The sequence below is a fragment of the Somniosus microcephalus genome, unplaced genomic scaffold (assembly GCF_052327205.1).
Source record: "Somniosus microcephalus isolate GS21.2 unplaced genomic scaffold, FLI_Smic_1.0 unresolved_chr4, whole genome shotgun sequence".
Taxonomy (NCBI): domain Eukaryota; kingdom Metazoa; phylum Chordata; class Chondrichthyes; order Squaliformes; family Somniosidae; genus Somniosus; species Somniosus microcephalus.
In genome coordinates, this window is record NW_028225182.1 from 50,154,001 (window position 1) to 50,171,771 (window position 17,771).

The following is a 17,771-nucleotide window of genomic DNA, read 5'->3' on the forward strand; positions in this document are numbered from 1 at the left end:
GGGCCACATCCAGGGATCGCGCGGTGTCCGCAGCCTGTTTCAGGTCCAATCCCGTTTTTTCCAGCAGTCTTTGCCGGATGTAAGTGGAGCTGAGGCCTGTGATAAAGGCATCGCGAACAAGCTCGTCGGTGTACACTGCGGCTTTTACATCTCGGCACTTGCAGTCTTTGCCAAGCATTTTCAGGGTGCCTAGGAACTCCTCCACCGATTCCCCAGGTCGCTGTGCGCGAGTGGCGAGCAGATGCCTAGCATACACCTCATTCGTAGGCTGCTGGTAATGCGCCTTTAAGATGTCGCAGGCGGCCAGGTACGTGTCGGCGTCTTGGATGAGGGGGTAAACCCGGTGGCTTACCCAATTCCGCAGAATTCCGAGTTTCATACTCGCAGCGTCCGTAGCGTCTTTGATGGCTGCGGAATTGTCCAGGAAGAATTCCATACACATAAACCAGTGTCCGAAGCGTGCTGATGCGTCCGGAGCATGCTGATCCAAATCCAAACGTTCGGGTTTCAGGAGTTGATCCATTGTGTTGAAAAATAAGTTAATAAAATTGATGTGCCTCAATAATCCCGAGACTCGATGTTAGCGAAACAAAACAAGGCTTTTATTAACTTAGAAGATAACACGCAGTGGAGAGAGGTATCTTCCCTGGAGGTCTGCAGTACTGGCTGTGAGGCCAGACTGAGCTGGCTTACATAGAGGCCAGGTATGGGCGGAGCCCTACACACAACACATTCCATACATTCCAATACACAATACAATGGTGAGGAGAAACCTGAAACCAACCACAGTCACAGGCAATACAATGGTAAGGGGGAACCTGAAACCAACCACAGTCACAGGCAGTGATGAATGGAATATTTCATCACATTTGTTATCTGCGCTCCTCCAATTCTGGCCCCTTGCCCACACCCTGATTTCCATTGCTCCACCATCAGTGGCCGTGCCTTCAGCCACCCAGGCCCCAAGCTCTGGAATTCCCTCCCTAAACCTCTCCGCCTCTCTCTCCCCCTGATCCTCTCTAACTTTTACCGCTGCACAATAGAGAGCATCCTGACGAACTGTATCACAGTATGGTATGGCAGCTGTAGCTACTATGACCGGAAAGCCCTGCAGCGGGTAGTCAAAACTGCCCAACGCATTACCGGCACCCGGCTACCGACCATAGAGCACATATACCAGAAACGCTGTCTACGGAGGTCACGGTCCATCATCAAAGACCCTACCCACCCCAGCCACAGTCTGTTCACCCTCCTACCATCTGGGAGACGCTACAGATGCATTCGCACCCGTACGACCAGATTTAGGAACAGCTTCTTTCCCAGGGCTGTCATCCTACTGAACTCCACAAATAAACTCTAAAGCCTGCACGTCTGCCAATGCACTTTATTATGGTTATGTTTATGTTAATGTATTACAAGCCAAATGTATGTTGAATGTTTAAATGTCTTAATCTAAATGTACACTCTCGGGAGCCGCAAGTCTACATTTCGTTGTACTGCACTTGTGCACTAACAATCACAATAAAAGTTGATTATGATTAAGATGCTCCTTAAAACCGACCTCTGTGACCAAGCTTTTGGTCACCTGCCCTAATATCTCCTTATGTGCCTCGGGACGTTTTGCTTGTTAACGCTGCTGTGCAGTGCCTCGGGACGTTTTATTACGTTAAAGGCGCTGCATAAATCCAAGTTGTTGTTGTTAAGACGTGTAGGGTCTCACAGTATATTGGGACTTCACAGGACTGGGCTGTGATAAAAGGACTGGAGTATTGCATCCAGTTCTGGTCACCATACTTTAGGAAGGATGTGAAGGCCCTTGAGAGGGTGCAGAGGAGAGTTACCAGAATGGTTCCGGGGATGGGGGATCTTAGCTACGAGGACAGGTTGGAGAAGCTGGATTTGTTTTCATTAGAGCAAAGGAGGTTGAGGGGTGATTTGATCGAGGTGTACAAGATTATGACAGGTTTGGATAGGCTAGACAGGGAAAGGCTGTTCCCACTAGTTGATGGTACAAGGACTAGGGGACACAGATTTAAGGTTTTGGGCAAGAGATACAGGGGGTGGGAATGTGAGGGAAACATTTTTACGCAGCGAGTGGTGAGAATCTGGAACTCGCTGCCGACGGAAGTGGTGGAAGCGGAGACACTCAGGCCTAGAAATTCAGTGGGCTTTGCGCCCAGTTACCGCCCAAATAGGGTTTCTGCGCCAGTGTAAGAGGGTGCGCTGATATTCAGCGCTGCGGTAATGGCGGCGGTAGCCGGTAGCGCTGCGCCGACACCGATGACGTCATCGGTGTGCGCAGTGCCCCGGTTCCGCCCCGCTTCCGGCCCAAACCCCATATTTATTTGCGGCCGCCTCTTCCGCAGCGGCCGCAAACAGCGATTGAAAAACGGGGCTGTACTGCTGCGCTACTGGGGCGCTTTAAGGTGGAGGTGCGGCCGGCCGCTTTTTCGGCGGCCGCCTGCCCGCACCTCCTTCCCCGGCCTCCTCCACCGCCCCCCCCCCGCGGCATTGCCGGCTGCTTTCCGCGAGCCCGGCACTTCTCCGTGGTGCCGGGCTCATTTGCCGGCACAATCCAGCGGCGATCTCACTGTTGCAGGCACCTCCACCTTAAGAGAAGGAGGAGGCCTGCAGTACCGCAGCCTGCCGCACCACAGCGGGTGGCGCAGCGGGGCCTACAGCGCAGAAATTCAGTTTCAGCGCCCCAAGCGGGGGCGGGCACACCCTGGAATAGCGCCCGGTTCCGACTTGGGGCGCAAAAGCCGAATATCTGACGGGCGCACCTGGCTCCGCGCGCAGCGCTAACTTTTGGGCGTTAGCCTGCTGGCGGGCCTTAACTGAATTTCTAGGTGTTACGTCTGTGAATTATTTAGTTAATTAAAACAGACTAATGAGTAACAATAAAAACAGGTCTTTACTGGTTGGAGGTAGGGACTATACTGAATACAAGATTACTGCACAGTGCTTATATACCGGTGTGTTCACCCCCGGTATTACGTCTACAGCAGCCTGAGAAAGTAGTACATCTCTTAAGGTGGAACAGGCTTAAGCTCTCTTAAGGTGGAACAGGTTACATACACAACACTCCTCCCTTCTTAGCTTTATAGTCATCCCCCCCATTTAACATAACGTAATAACATATATACATATATAACTTCATGTTTAACGTAACATATCACAGATTCAGTCTCTGCGGAAAACAGTTCACAGATTCAATCTCTGTGGTGTAGTCGGTTCACGTTACTCATTCAATAGTCCTTTCATGGATTTAACAGCTTGAACTTCCGAACTGATTTGGCTCCGTTCGGAGGGACCACGTGTGTGATCTGGTAGAGGTGATAATGGTTCAGATGGGTCATCTTCTGTTTTTCCTTTTCCTTTTCTGCTTCTTGGAGACTCTCTGGGCTCCATTGTCAGCTGCCACAGCTGCCAGCTGCATGCGCAGTTCCTCCTTCTCTTCCTCCTGTTTCCGTCGTAGAGCCAGCTTCTCCCGATGTTCCGTAGACTTTTGGTGCTCCTCCATGATTTCTGCACTTTGGGAGTCGAAGTTACAAGCTGGGCAGGACAGGACATCGTAATATTCGGTGTCGTCCACCAGGTCATGGTAATATTCGGTGTCGTCCTGAGCTAGACCAGTGAGAGGGTCGTCTATTTCCTCCATACCCAGCTGGACGTTAGCCAGCTCTTGTTCCAAATCCAGACATCTTTCCTGAAGAGACTTCTTCATGTGTACCTCTGCATCCAGCTTTTTCTGGGCTTTCAGCAAGTCGTTTACTAGTGACCTCATTTGTGATTTTAATACTTCAACTTCCTTTGGAGATTGATTGATCGGACTATGCAATCCCTCTACCGGAGCAGCTGTTTCAGCGGTCTGTTGTTCTACATTGACGTGAGTCAGCGTACTTTTGGCATCCAATGGCTGCTCTGTTGCAGTCGTTTCAGTCTGTGTCGTCACATCAGCCATCTCAATGACTTTTGAGAGCTCCGAACCCTTTTCCTTTGAAGATCGCAGCTCGTGTTCAAGTTTTTCCCATTTCAGAGTCTTGTCCCTCAGCATATGAAGGAGTTGGCTGACCGTTAACTCTTCTGACACCAGATTATGGCACGCACCTTCAGAACCTGAATCAGCTTTGATTCGTTCGGCCTCCTCGCGCAGATGGTTGGTGTGCTCCTGCTCCATTTTCTCCATCAGTTGCTTCTGTTGACTTTCCAGATTCTCCCACTCTGTAACAAAGAACTTTTTTATTTCATTCATCTCTTGCTCAAAACGGCGAATCATTTGTTCTAATTGCTGTTGTAGTTTGAAATGGAGTTGAGTTCGAGCCCAGTGTCCCTCAAAAATGTGCATATCAGTAGACTTGACAGACTCAGAATTCTCTGTTAAACTATGTTGTTGTTGCTCAGTGGAATCCTGTGCTGAAACTTTGTCTTTTGCACATGGGTTGGTCTTACCATCATCAGTTCTAGAGTCTGGGCTGATTATCTGCACCGAGTTCTCACTCTTTATGGCTTTTAGCGAATGCCAGTCCATATTTATGTTTCTAAACCACTCCCGGCCTAGTAGTGGTGGACCTCCCTCCGGTAGCACATATAAGTCCATTATTTGACTTCCTTCGCCCTTGTTGGCCACTGCAACCTTTATTGTCCCGATGGGGTACACTCTCTGCCCCGTGTAGGTTGTCAATATAATCTCCGTATCCTGTAGGGGAATATGTTGGAATAACCTTCTGTAATCTTTCTTATTCATGACCGACAATGCCGATCCAGTGTCCAATTCCATTTTTACTTGGACTCCTTCTATCTGAAGAGTAACCCAAATTGTCTGGAGGTCTGCACCCTTACCAACGTTGAGTACCCTTAAGCTAGCCAGTTCAATACTGCTTGCGTCTGAATCAGACTCCTGTTCGGCCACCTTGTGTACCTTTGCGTATTTCCCTTGCGGTGACTTCTTGTTGCTGGTCTTCTTCGCTGACCTTCTAGCTATATGTCCAAGCCTACCACAAGTTCTACATTCTTGGTTTTTAAACCAACACTGGTTCTGATCATGCGTTGTCTTTCCACAACGATAACATTTGCCAGAACTCACACCCAATTTGTGTGCACTGAGCTCCGGTGACCGTAGCTGCATTACTGCCGTGCCTCTCGCTGCAGCTTCGTGTGCTGCTGCCATAGTGACCGCCTTCTCAAGCGTCAGCTCATTCTCCTCGAGCAGTCGCTTTTGTGTATCCTGTTTAAATAAACCGCACACAAATTTGTCTCGAAGTGCCTCTGTCAGTCCCGTTCCAAACTGGCAATATTTCGCTAATTTACGCAATTCCAGCAAATATTCAGCATTGCTTTCATGCTGTAGCTGCCTTCTGTCGTAAAATTTAAATCGTTCCGCTAGCATCAGCGGCGTGGGGTTTAGATGATCTTTCAGGACAGTAACAATCTCATCGAACGTCTTATCCGCCGGTTCATCTGGTGATAACAGGTGTTTCAATTGCCCGTATGTCTTCGCACCCATTAAATTTAATAATGTTAGAGCTTTATCTTGGTCACGAATTTTATTGGCCTTACAATAATTTTTTACTCTTTCAACATATATGGCCCAATCTTCGAGGTCACTATCAAAGGTGCTAATATTCCCGTGTTTAGGCATTGTAGATTTGCAATTTCTCAGATTTTATTTTCTTTACTTGTTATCAAAGATGGCTGCTTCCCGCTCTTGCCGTCGTCCTCCGCCCACAAAATGGCGGTTTTCCCACGCTTGGCGGTCCTCACCCGTCCCCCGACGCCGTCTCCCTTCAGCCCCCGAGTGCGGCCCTTATCAGCGGATGCGATCGATGGCCCGGCTGCGCCTCGCACTTGAAAGCGGCCCGGCCCTTATCTGCCGATCGCTATCGCCCTGTACCTCTCTCTTCCCCAGTCCTGTCTTCTACTCCGGTTCACAAGCTGATGGAGGCTTCAGGGTCCTAATGCCTGTCACTTCCAGTGGGGTGGTGAGTGGTGAGGTTTGAAACCTCTCTTCAACCGCCGTGGAATAACTGCCGCAGGGTAAGAACCTGACTCGTCGCCAGTGTTAAGTCTGTGAATTATTTAGTTAATTAAAACAGACTAATGAGTAACAATAAAAACAGGTCTTTACTGGTTGGAGGTAGGGACTATACTGAATACAAGATTACTGCACAGTGCTTATATACCGGTGTGTTCACCCCCGGTATTACGTCTACAGCAGCCTGAGAAAGTAGTACATCTCTTAAGGTGGAACAGGCTTAAGCTCTCTTAAGGTGGAACAGGTTACATACACAACACTAGGCCTCAATGTTTTCAAGGGGAGACTGGATAGGCACTTGAGGGAAATCAACTTGCAGGGCTACGGGGATAGAGTGGGGGAATGGGACTGACTGGATTGTTCCAGAGAGAGCCGACACGGACTCGATGGGCCAAATGGCCTCCTTCTGTGCCATTATGACTCTATGACTATGACTCTATGGCCTAGAAATTCGGTATAGCTGCATTTGGGGCACTAGTCCTGGCGATGCGCAAAGTTTAGCGCCACCTAGCGCGATATTGGGTTGCAGCGCCCCTAAAGGCGCTAACCCGGTGGCGCAACCCAATTTCGCCGCAGCGGGGCGCAGCGAGGGTGCTGTCAATAATCACTTTCCCTGAGACACAGTGGCGCCGGCCAGCTCTTAAAGGGGCAGGTCAATTGACATCACCAGACACACTCACTGCCTTGTCGGCCTTCAAAGCGGTGGGAGCCTACCTGTGGCTCACCAGCCTAGCAAGACATGGAAAGGGTGAGGCAGAGGGCGGAACGCCTCACTGATCGGGCATTGGATGCTTTGGTTGGTGCAGTGGAATCAAGGCCAAGGAAGATGGTCGGAATGTGATTTATGTTTTGGACAGTCTCCCGGGTGTGAGAGGCAGTTATGTGTCAGTGTATTAGTTTTGCTTTCTGTTGCCATAGCTTTCTCATGTTTGAAGGAACCACATTTTGTGTAATGAAACACTTTCTTCATTTACAATGGCCATGCCTGCTATTTACATGCATCTTGCCCTTCACAGGCTTGGGGGTATCAGACCGGTTCCATTCCTGTTCTTGGAATGGCAGCAAGCATTCCGTGAGAGGGGCCTAGAAGCTACTTCTGATCAGCCTCTGACGCGCAGCCTGAGAAGAGCCGCTCGCGTAGAAGTTCAGGCCAGCAGCCATCTTCTCAGCCGCCGACAGAGATGTCCTGCACCTTATCTGAGGCTGCAGATCTGGTTGAAGCAGCTGGCACAGTCACCACCTCCTTTCTAAATCGCAGCCTTCTGACACACTGCTCCTCCGACATGTTCATTTAGGAAAACTGCTGTCGGATAACCCTGCCAGCGTAAGGTCTGCTGTGGCGACATCTGTTGGCCCTCCTCCGTCTGGCCATGCCCGCCCCCCTCTCCCTGCGTCTCAGTGCCCTTTCCAGATGATTCAGCAGCAGGACGTTCCCCTCCAATGCAGCCCCCATAATAAGTGCCCACAGGAAGGTTCCCCGTTGTCAAGGCTCACCAACAGCAAGGTGATGGTCAGAAGGCTGAAGATTGTCTGCCTGCGCTGGCTCAGTGGTCAAATGGCTCGCAGTGTGCAGCTCAGCAACTCTTTGTAGCTCTCGGGAAGTTGTGATCCAAAAATGGCTGCCGCTTTTAAACCACACCAGTCCCCTTTAAATAACGCTCCTCCAGCCCGAGAGCGACTTGGTATGGCCCAGGTAAGCTGTCACTATTAGCGCCAGGCGCTACGGAGGGGGGGCGCCACTGAATTTCCGGTCCGGGGCACCCAAAAGGCGTTGCACACTCAAATGACATCATAATCAGCCTGCGCCCATGAGCGGGCGCTAAGATTTAGCGCCGGCGCTAAATGCATGCTCAATATGGGGCGAGGCGCTAGGCGCATTGCGCCCGCCCGGAAATTGGCTAGCGCCCCACTTCTCGGCCTCTTTAGGCGTTAATCGGTGGCGCTATCAACCGAATTTCTCCCCCTATGTCTATGACTCGGTGGGCTCGATTTTCCCAGCCCCGAGGAGGTGGGTTTGGAGGCGTGCGAGTTGTTAAAATCGCCAAACTGGCGGGTAGGCCTGTTCCCGCCTCCGAGCAATTTTCCCAGGTGCGTGTTTTCTGACCCGCTTTCCATCCCGCCTCCAAGAGGCGGGATAGGCCCTTAAGAACCAATTAATTGCCTCTATAATCCCATTTTGAGGCCTTTCTGATTTTAACACATTTCCCCCATCCTACACGCTTCCTCTGGAACACGCCAGGTAATCCTGGCGGCCTCACTAGTGGATTGCTTACGAACAGCTGCAGCTCCACCATTACAAAGGAATTTTCACCCATGATCATTTGCAGGTGGCAGAACTTTGTTGTTTCAGGTCTGGGGGAACTTTTAGCAGGCATACTCAGTGTTGTGGAAGTTTGGAGCCGGACACCCATCTTCAGTGTGACCTCCTTGGAAACCCCTCTCCCCACCTTGACTAAGCGCTTCCTCAACTGAGGCACATACCAGAAGCATGACGACCATTTAATTCCTTTCCTCCTGGACATCAGATTCGGATGAAGACCAGCTGCGGCAGCAGCAGAACCATGAGCAACAGCAGCACCAACATCAACAGGAGCACCAAGCTGCTAGTCACCCACCTGAAGGTGCACAGGCCAGAAGGCGCCAGAGCGCCACCATATTGCTGCCTGGGATGCAAGGGACGCACTCATCCTGGCCAGATTTGCTTAGCCTGCACAATCAAACAGTTTAGTCTCGCTCCTTCTTACCACACCATCGACAATGGACAAGAACCTACGGAATCCTATCACTCTGACCACCATTCTGATAATCGCAAGTCGCCCTAAGCCCTCAATGTGAAAGTCCCATTTGCGAAATGACACAGGCCAGAACTTCAACAGTTTGCCATCAAAACACTTTATGATACAATCACAATGATGGCTGGTCCAAAAACAAAACAACACGGCACCCAAGTGACTACCCTTGTGACTACTTGTGCTTTATCTTCCTCTTATGCGTGCTACTACGTGGTGCTTCCCCTGTGGATTCAGCAGATGTGGAGGCCCTTGCTCGCTCTCTTGCTGCTCCTGTCTCGACGCCTTTGGCGGGCATCCTCTGGGGTGGCGAACCTGTGCGGGCTCGCCAACAGTCTGCTGCTCCTACGGCTGTGCAGAGGCTGAGACGCCCATCTCATTTGGGTGAGGACTCTGGTGGGGCTCTGACCGAGAGCTTTGCTGTGGCATGGTCGTATGAGTGCTTGGAGAGGAGCCCCCACTTCCTTGTTGTCTACACCAACATCCCTCTCATGGGTCAGCCCCACTTCAGAGGTAGCAAGTGGCTTGATAGCACTTTGCTGCACTGCAGGGGGGCCATGAGGACCCATTTCTGTACTGGAAGTCCTACTCCAGAGGACTTGCATGAAGGTCTGCTTTGTTTGCCCAATAGCTGACGATCGCTCCTCAAGAGATGTCATTCTATTCTGAACAATGACCATGTTTTCAATACCCTTGCGACTAAGCTCCTTCATGGACCATGGAAGGAGTGAGTGCAGTGAATGCATAGCATAGATGCTTAGAAGGATACAAAGGACCCTCCCTGTGTGCTGTAAGTAGTTCTTTTCATGGCATCACAGTGATAGGAAGTGTGAGGGTTGCATGGTGGAATAGTTAAGTGAATGTGACCATAGAGAGGGACCCAGTTAACCTGTAGAAGGGTTCTGTAGAAGGGTTTTGACTCGAAACGTTGACTCTACTCTCTCCACGGATGTTGCCTGGCCTGTTGAGTTTTTCCAGCATTTTCTGTTGTTATTAAGAGGAAGGAATTGATTGGTTAGAAGAAGACATCAATTCTGCTTTGTTTTCAGGTCACACGCATACAGTGCCCGTGAAATCAACTTGGAGCTAACGGAAGATGATGGAAAGCTGATTGAGTGGATCCACATAGATCCTGAAGATTTCACTGGTACAGTTAAATAATCCCACTAGATTTTCTTTTGTTTCCTTTTGAACTTTTGGGCAGTAGCTCCAATTTGTTCTCACGGGGTTGTCTGTTCACCGCCCTCAAACATTGTCCATTTAATTCCACCAGGGAGAGTGCCTGTCCCTGGCCTGCCCTCTGACCACACTCACATGTTCCTGGCCTGTTGCGTCACTTTTTCTCCTTCTGCCCAGCCCCGCTGCCCCCTGGCTATGGCCTGCCGTGTGACCCAGCGCTGAACTAAAAAATACTTAATTGTCTGTGAAACGCTTGACATGAATCAGTCATTCATGAAAGGAAGACTTAGGAAATAGTACTGAGTGGCCTGCGGGTGGCGCTGTCCAGGGAGAGTATAAATACTCGGGCACGGGCCCAGCTTGCGCAGGACATTCTTAACAGGAACTAGTGAAGGACACAACTAGACCTCCATGTTGTAAAACAGTTGATTAAAGCTTTGTTTAACGCTTAGACCAAGTGCCGAGTAGTTTTCTTACGTCAGCGCTTTGGGATGTCCGGTGGTTGTGAAAGGCGCTGGAGAAATGCAAGTCTTTCTGGAAGCAGTTCAGAGACGATTCACGGGGTTGATTCCGGAGATGAGGGGGTTGACTTATGAAGAAAGGTTGAGCGGGTTGGGCCTATACTCATTGGAGTTTAGAAGAATGAGAGGTGATCTTATTGAAACATAAGATTCTGAGGGGGCTCGACAGGGTAGATGCTGAGAGGATGTTTCCCCTCGTGGGGAAATCTAGAACTCGGCGGCATAGTCTCAGAATAAGGGGTCGCCCTTTTAGAACTGAGAAGAGGAGGAATTTCTTCTCTCAGAGGGTCGTAAATCTGTGGAATTCTCTGCCCCAGAGAGCCCTGGAGGCTGGGTCATTAAATACATATAAGGTGGAGATAGACAGATTTTTGCAAGATAAGGGAGTGAAGGGTTATGGGGAGCGGGCAGGGAAGTGGCTTTGAGCCCAAGATCAGCCATGATCGTATTGAATGGCGGAGCAGGCTTCAGGGGCCAAGTGGCCTATTCCTGCTCCTATTTCTTATGGTCTTATATTTATATAACTCACTCACAGATATCCATTACTGTCTGTGTAACTCGCTCCCTGGTATCACTGTAAGCGTATTATATAAAGCTCTCAGTTCTTCCTTCTACCAGTGTCACGGTGTGCCCCCAGATTGTTTGATCAAATTTAGTATCCAAAGGTAACCATCTAAAAAAAAAACACTATTCTTTTTTCTTGTCAGAAAACGGCGAGTGGACAATAAAGCATAAGCCAGCAAAGAGGAACATTAACAGCCAGTTCTCACTGGGTGACACTGAGTACCAGGAGATCATCTTCTTCCTGATCATTCAGCGGAAACCACTCTTCTACATCATTAACATAATTGCCCCCTGTGTCCTCATCTCCTCGCTGGGGGTTCTGGTCTACTTCCTGCCGGCACAAGGTAAAGAGTCAAAGATTTTATACGGACATACGAAATTGATGGGCAGGGGAAAGGCCAGGTGGACCGTCAAGCCTGCCTCGCACCACCATCAGCCAGGGTATCGGACCCTCATCCCCACAGTGTCTCAGTGGGCAGCACTCTCTCGCCTCTGAGTTAGAAGGTTGTGGGTTTGAGAGCCACTCCAGAGACTCGAGCACCAAAATTCAGGCACACACGTCAGTGCAGTTTTGAGGGAGCGCGGCACTGTCGGAGGGGCAGTACTGAGTGAGCACCGCACTGTCGGAGGGGCAGTACTGAGGGAGCGCCGCACTGTTAGAGGGGGACCACTGCACTGTTGGAGGGGCAGTACTGAGGGAGCGCCGCACTGTCGGGGGGCAGTACTGAGGGAGGGTCGCACTGTCGGAGGGGCAGTACTGAGGGAGCGCCGCACTGTCGGGGGGCAGTACTGAGGGAGGGTCGCACTGTCGGAGGGGCAGTACTGAGGGAGCACCGCACTGTCGGAGGGGTAGTACTGAGGGAGCGCCGCACTGTCGGAGGGGCAGCATTGAGGGAGCGCTGCACTGTCAAAGGGGCAGTACTGAGGGAGCGCCGCACTGTCGGAGGGGCAGTATTGAGGGAGTGCTGCACTGTCGGAGGGGCAGTACTGAGTGAGCGCCGCACAGTCGGAGGGGCAGTACTGAGAGAGTGCCGCACTGTCGGAGGGGCAGTACTGAGGGAGCGCCGCACTGTCGGAGGGGCAGTACTGAGGGAGCGCCGCACTGTCGGAGGGGCAGTACTGAGGGAGTGCTGCACTGTCGGAGGGGCAGTATTGAGGTAGCGCAGCACTGTCGGAGGGGCAGTACTGAGGGAGTGCCGCACTGTCGGAGGGGCAGTACTGAGAGAGCGCCGCACTGTCGGAGGGGCAGTAGAGGGAGTGCTGCACTGTCGGAGGGGCAGTATTGAGGGAGCGCAGCACTGTCGGAGGGGCAGTACTGAGTGAGCGCCGCACAGTTGGAGGGGCAGTACTGAGAGAGCGCCGCACTGTCGGAGGGGCAGTACTGAGGGAGCGCCGCACTGTCGGAGGGGCAGTACTGAGGGAGCACCGCACTGTCAGATGGGCAGTACTGAGGGAGCGCCGCACCGTCGGAGGGGCAGTACTGAGGGAGTGCCGCACTGTCGGAGGGGCAGTACTGAGGGAGTGCCGCACTGTCGGAGGGGCAGTACTGAGGGAGCGCCGCACTGTCGGAGGGGCAGTACTGAGGGAGTGCCGCACTGTCGGAGGTGCTGTTTTTCAGATGAGACGTTAAACCGAGGCCCCATCTGCTCTCTCAGGTGGACATTAAGGATCCCATGTCACTATTTCGAAGAAGCGCAGGGGAGTTCTCCCCGGTACCCTGGCCAATATTTATCCCATAAGCATCATCACTAAAATCAGATTTTCTGGTCATTGTCACGTTGCTGTTTGTGGGAGCTTGCTGTGCGCAAATTGGCTGCCGCATTTCCTACATTACAACAGTGACCACACTTCAAAAAGTACTTCATTGGCTGTAAAGCACTTTGGGGTGTCCTGAGGTGGTGAAATGCGCTATATAAATGCAAGTCTTTCTTTTTCTTCTCTCCTGGATGGTGTGGGTTTCAGGTAAGATCAGAATCAGGTTTCAAATAGCGACGCCATCCCAGGTGGAATAGTCTGCTCCCCTTCCAGCCCACCACCCCCCACCATGGAAAAATGGTCAGTTGGCTGATTTTACTGTTCCATCATAAATCAGTGCCTTCAGAAGAGGGTAGATAACTTGGGAGGGATGGGGGTCGGGGAAAGAAATCTTGTTACCTTGGGGACGATTCTTAAAAGTCAATGAGTGATCACCAGGACGAGAAGGACGGCATTGTTTGGAGAGCCTGAATTAGTATCAGTACAGGTGCAGCCATGAACCAGGTTTGATTCAATCCCATTATGTAACGGGAATCAAAATCTTCCCCTCTCCCTCCTCCAATGACAGGAACAGGAGACCATTCAGCCCCTCGAGCCTGCTCCGCCATTCTATGTTACCTCAACTCCATTTACCCGCCTGGGCTCCGTATCCCTCGACCCCCTTATCCAACAAAAACCTTATCGATCTCAGTCTTTAAAGCTCCAACTGTCCCCCAGCATCACCAGCCTTCTGGGGAGAGTTCCCGAATTCCACTTGCTCCTGAATCTTCTCCATTGATCCCCGGCCCGCACCAACCCTTAATCTGCCCAAGTGAGAGTTACAATAGCACGATGTAGAATCGACCCAAGAAATGCTTGTTCCTCCAGCCAAAGCGGTGAAGGTTGCCCTCTAGCGCAAGGAGGAACAACTTCTTCCTCTTAGGCAGTCCCTCGGAACCGAGGATGACTTGCTTCCGCGCTAAAAATGAGTTCTCAGGTGACTGATGAGTCCAATGCGGGACCTACCGTCTCTGTCACAGGTGGGGCAGACGGTGGTTGAAGGGGGTGGGTGGGTGGGGTGATTGGGTTGACGTGCACTCCTTGCGCTGCCTGCGCTTGGCTTCCGCTTGCTCCCGGCGAAGAGACTTGAGGTGTTCGGCGCCTTCCCGGATGCTTCTCCTCCACTTTGTGCGGTCTTGGGCCGGGGATTCCCAGGTGTCGGTGGGGATGTTGCACTTTTTCAGGGAGGCTTTGAGGGTGTCTTTGAAGCGTTTTCTCTGCCCACCTGGGGCTCTCTTGCCATGTCGGAGCTCTGAGTAGAGCGCTTGCTTTGGGAGTCTTGTATCGGGCATGCGGATGGACGATGTGGCCCGCCCATCGGAGCTGATCGAGCATGGTCAAAGCTTCGATGCTGGAGATGTTGGCCTGAGCGAGAACACTGGCGTTGGTGCGCCTATCCTGCCAATGGATTTGCAGGATCTTGCAGAGGCAGCGTTGGTGGTACCTTTGAGGTGCCTGCTGTACATGGTCCAGGTCTCTGAAGCATACAGGAGGAACTAATTCTAATTGCAGTCCACTCATTGGCTCCAGCATTAGAGTGCTGGCTGCCCAATGAGCTGCTGAAAGTCCAGGCTGACCGGCCTGGAGTGGGACGGTCCAGTTTCCAAGGTGATGGCTTGAGGAATGTGCGAGTGGTCCCGTTCTGGGCTCGACCATTTAGGAAAGGGGGGGTTTGTGTGTTCATGTGTTGTAAAGATCCTTAATTGAAATGACTCATCACCCGTCGCCAGTGACAGTCCTGGTTAAATGAAGGGAAGCAGATATAAGATCAAATGTAAGAGGCTAGAAAAGGTTGAGCAGGTTGGGCCTATACGCATTGGAATTTAGAAGAATGAGAGGTGATCTTATTGAAACATATAAGATACTGAGGGGACTCGACAGGGTAGATGCTGAGAGGATGTTTCCCCTCGTGGGGAAATCTAGAACTCGGGGGCACAGTCTCAGAATAAAGGGTCGCCCTTTTAGAACGGAGATGAGGAGGAATTTCTTCTCTCAGAGGGTCGTAAATCTGTGGAATTCTCTGCCCCGGAGAGCAGTGGAGGCTGGGTCATTAAATACATTTAAAGTGGAGATAGACAGATTTTTGCAAGATAAGGGAGTGAAGGGTTATGGGGAGCGGGCGGGAAGTGGCTTTGAGCCCAAGATCAGATCAGCCATGATCTTATTGAATGGCGGGGCAGGCTTGAGGCGCCGAGTGGCCTATTCCTGCTCCTAATTCTTATGTTCTTATCCCTCTCTAGTGACAGTCCCGGTTGAATGAAGGGACACAGATATAAGATCAAATGTAAGAGCTTTAATATGGAGAGCGGGGGAGGGTGGGGGGGGGGGGCAACTATTTAATATTTAAACTATTATGAAGGACTATGGAGACAGAGTGGTGGCACACGGAGGATAGACGTGAACACGGACGGGTTGGGCCGATCGGCCTGCTTCCTTATCGTCATTTTTATGCAACCGCGGAACTCAGTGATATCCTGGTGAAATAAATACGTTTTAAAAAGTATTTTGTCACTAATTAAAGTTTCCTTTTAATTTTTTTTAAAATATACATATATAAAGCCGGGGGTCAGAAATGTACGCTCGCCGTATCTGTCCTGCTAGCTCAGACCGTCTTTCTGATCCTGATTTCAAAGAAGATTCCGGAAACGTCGCTGAATGTTCCGCTCATCGGAAAGTAAGTGCTGCATGTCTCACTAGAAAAGTAGCACGTTGTTGGAATCGGAATCCTGACACCTGCACCTAACTGGACTGAGGACAAGGACAGCTGACAGTAATATAGGAACGTTAAGACCAGGAGGAGGCCCTTCAGCCCCTCGGGCCTGCTCCCCTGTTCAGTTAGGTCATGGTTGATCTGCACCTCAACACCATTTACCAGCCTTTGCTCCATATCCCTCGATACCCTTACCCAACAAAAATCTATCACTCTCAATCTTGAAAGCTCCAACATCCCCAGCCTTTTGGGAGGGGGGGGGGGGAGAGAATTCCAGATTGCAACAACAACTCACATTTATAGAGCGCCTTGAACGTAGTAAAACATTCCAAGCAGCGATTACCAAACAGAATTTGACACCCAGCCACATGAGGAGATATTAGGGCAGGTGACCAAAAGCTTGGTCAAAGAGGCCGGTTATAAGGAGCGTCTTTGATGCGCTATCAATTACTCATAAAAGACTGAGAGTTAGAAGAGTAACCAAAGGCTTTTATTAACAACAGAATGGAGGTCTGCCTCGAGTGGTCGACCGGTCCAGAAATACAAAGGGCTGGGGAGCAGTCACCTTTATACTAGGACCTGTGGGAGGAGTCAGCCGAGGCATGTCCAGGCATGTACACAGTGGAATACAAACAGGAATACAAACAGTGGTTTACCACAGTCTTAAAGGAGGAGAGAGAAAGAGAGGCGGAGAGGTTTAGGGAGGGAATTCCAGAACTTAAGGCCCAGGCAGCTGAATGCACGGCCGCCAATGGTGGAGCGATTAAAATCGGAGGGATGGGCAAGAGGCCAGAATTGGAGGAGTGCTGAGAGCTCAGAGGCTAGTAGGGCTGGAGGAGTTACAGAGATATGGGAGGGGGCGAGGGAGAGGGATATGGAGGGGTCAGATGGGCAAAGGTAGCATAGATGAGGAGTTCATGGAATGTTTTCGGGATAATTTCTTACAACAGCATGTTCTGGAGCCAACCAGAGAGCAGGCTATACTAGACCTGGTATTGTGCAACGAGATAGGATTAATTAATGACCTCATAGTGAAGGCGCCCCTAGGTAGCAGCGATCATAATATGATTGAATTTTACATTCAGTTTGAGAGAGAGGAGTGGGTCCAAGACTAGTATTTTAAACTTAAGTAAGGGCAATTATGAGGGCATGAAAGCAGAGCTAGCTAAAGTGAACTGGCAAATTAGGTTAAGGGATAGGTCAATAGAGTTGCAGTGGCAGATATTTAAGGGAATATTTCAAAATACACAGAATATATACATTCCAACAAGAAAGAAAAATTCCAAGGGGAGGATCCAACATCTGTGGCTAACTAAAAAGTTAAGATAGTATTAAACTTAAAGAAAAAGCATATCATTGTGCAAAGATGGGTGGCAGGTCAGAAGATTGGACAGAATATAAAAAACAGCAAAGAATGACTAAAAGATTAATAAGGAGAGAAAAATTAGAGTACGAGAGAAAGCTCGCTAGAAATATAAAAACAGATAGTAAGAGTTTCTATAGATATTTAAAAACGAAAAGAGTTAACAAAGTGAGCGTTGGTCCTATAAAAAGTGAGTCTGGGGAATTAATAATGGAAAATAAGGAGATGGCAGTTGAATTGAACAGGTATTTTGCATCGGTCTTCACTATAGAGGATACAAGTAACATCCCAGTAATAGCTGTAAATCAGGAAATGGAAGGGAGGGAGGAATTCAAGAAAATTATAGTCACCAGGGAAGTGGTACTGAGCAAATTGTTGGAGCTGCGGGCTGACAAGTCCCCGGGTCCAGATGGACTTCATCCTAGGGTCTTAAAAGAAGTGGCTAGTGAGATAGTTGATGCGTTGGTTTTAATTTTCCAAAATTCCCTAGATTCGGGGAAGGTTCCATTAGATTAGAAAATAGCAAATGTAACTCCTTTATTCAAAAAGGGAGGGAGACAGAAAGCAGGAAACTACAGGCCAGTTAGCTTAACATCTGTCATAGGGAAGATGTTAGAAGCTATTATTAAAGACGTTATAGCAGGGCACTTAGAAAAGTTCAAAGTAATCAGGCAGAGTCAACATGGTTTTGTGCAAGGAAAATCATGTTTAACCACTTTATTGGAGTTCTTTGAGGAAGTAACATGTGCTGTGGATAAAGGGGAACCAGTGGATGTACTGTACTTAGATTTCCAGAAGGCATTTGATAAGGTGCCAC

General features: G+C 50.1%; 1 protein-coding gene across 2 annotated transcripts in view; it reads left to right on the top strand.

Moving 5' to 3' along the window:
- The window catches only part of chrne (cholinergic receptor, nicotinic, epsilon), a 111,539-nt gene that overhangs the window by 57,600 nt on the left and 36,168 nt on the right, over positions 1-17,771 (top strand). For both annotated transcript variants that reach the window (XM_085977526.1, XM_085977527.1), the window contains exons 6-8: positions 9,873-9,970; positions 11,231-11,431; positions 15,441-15,555. In XM_085977526.1, the coding sequence (XP_085833652.1) occupies positions 9,873-9,970; positions 11,231-11,431; positions 15,441-15,555 (414 nt within the window). The remainder of the gene's footprint in view (positions 1-9,872; positions 9,971-11,230; positions 11,432-15,440; positions 15,556-17,771) is intronic.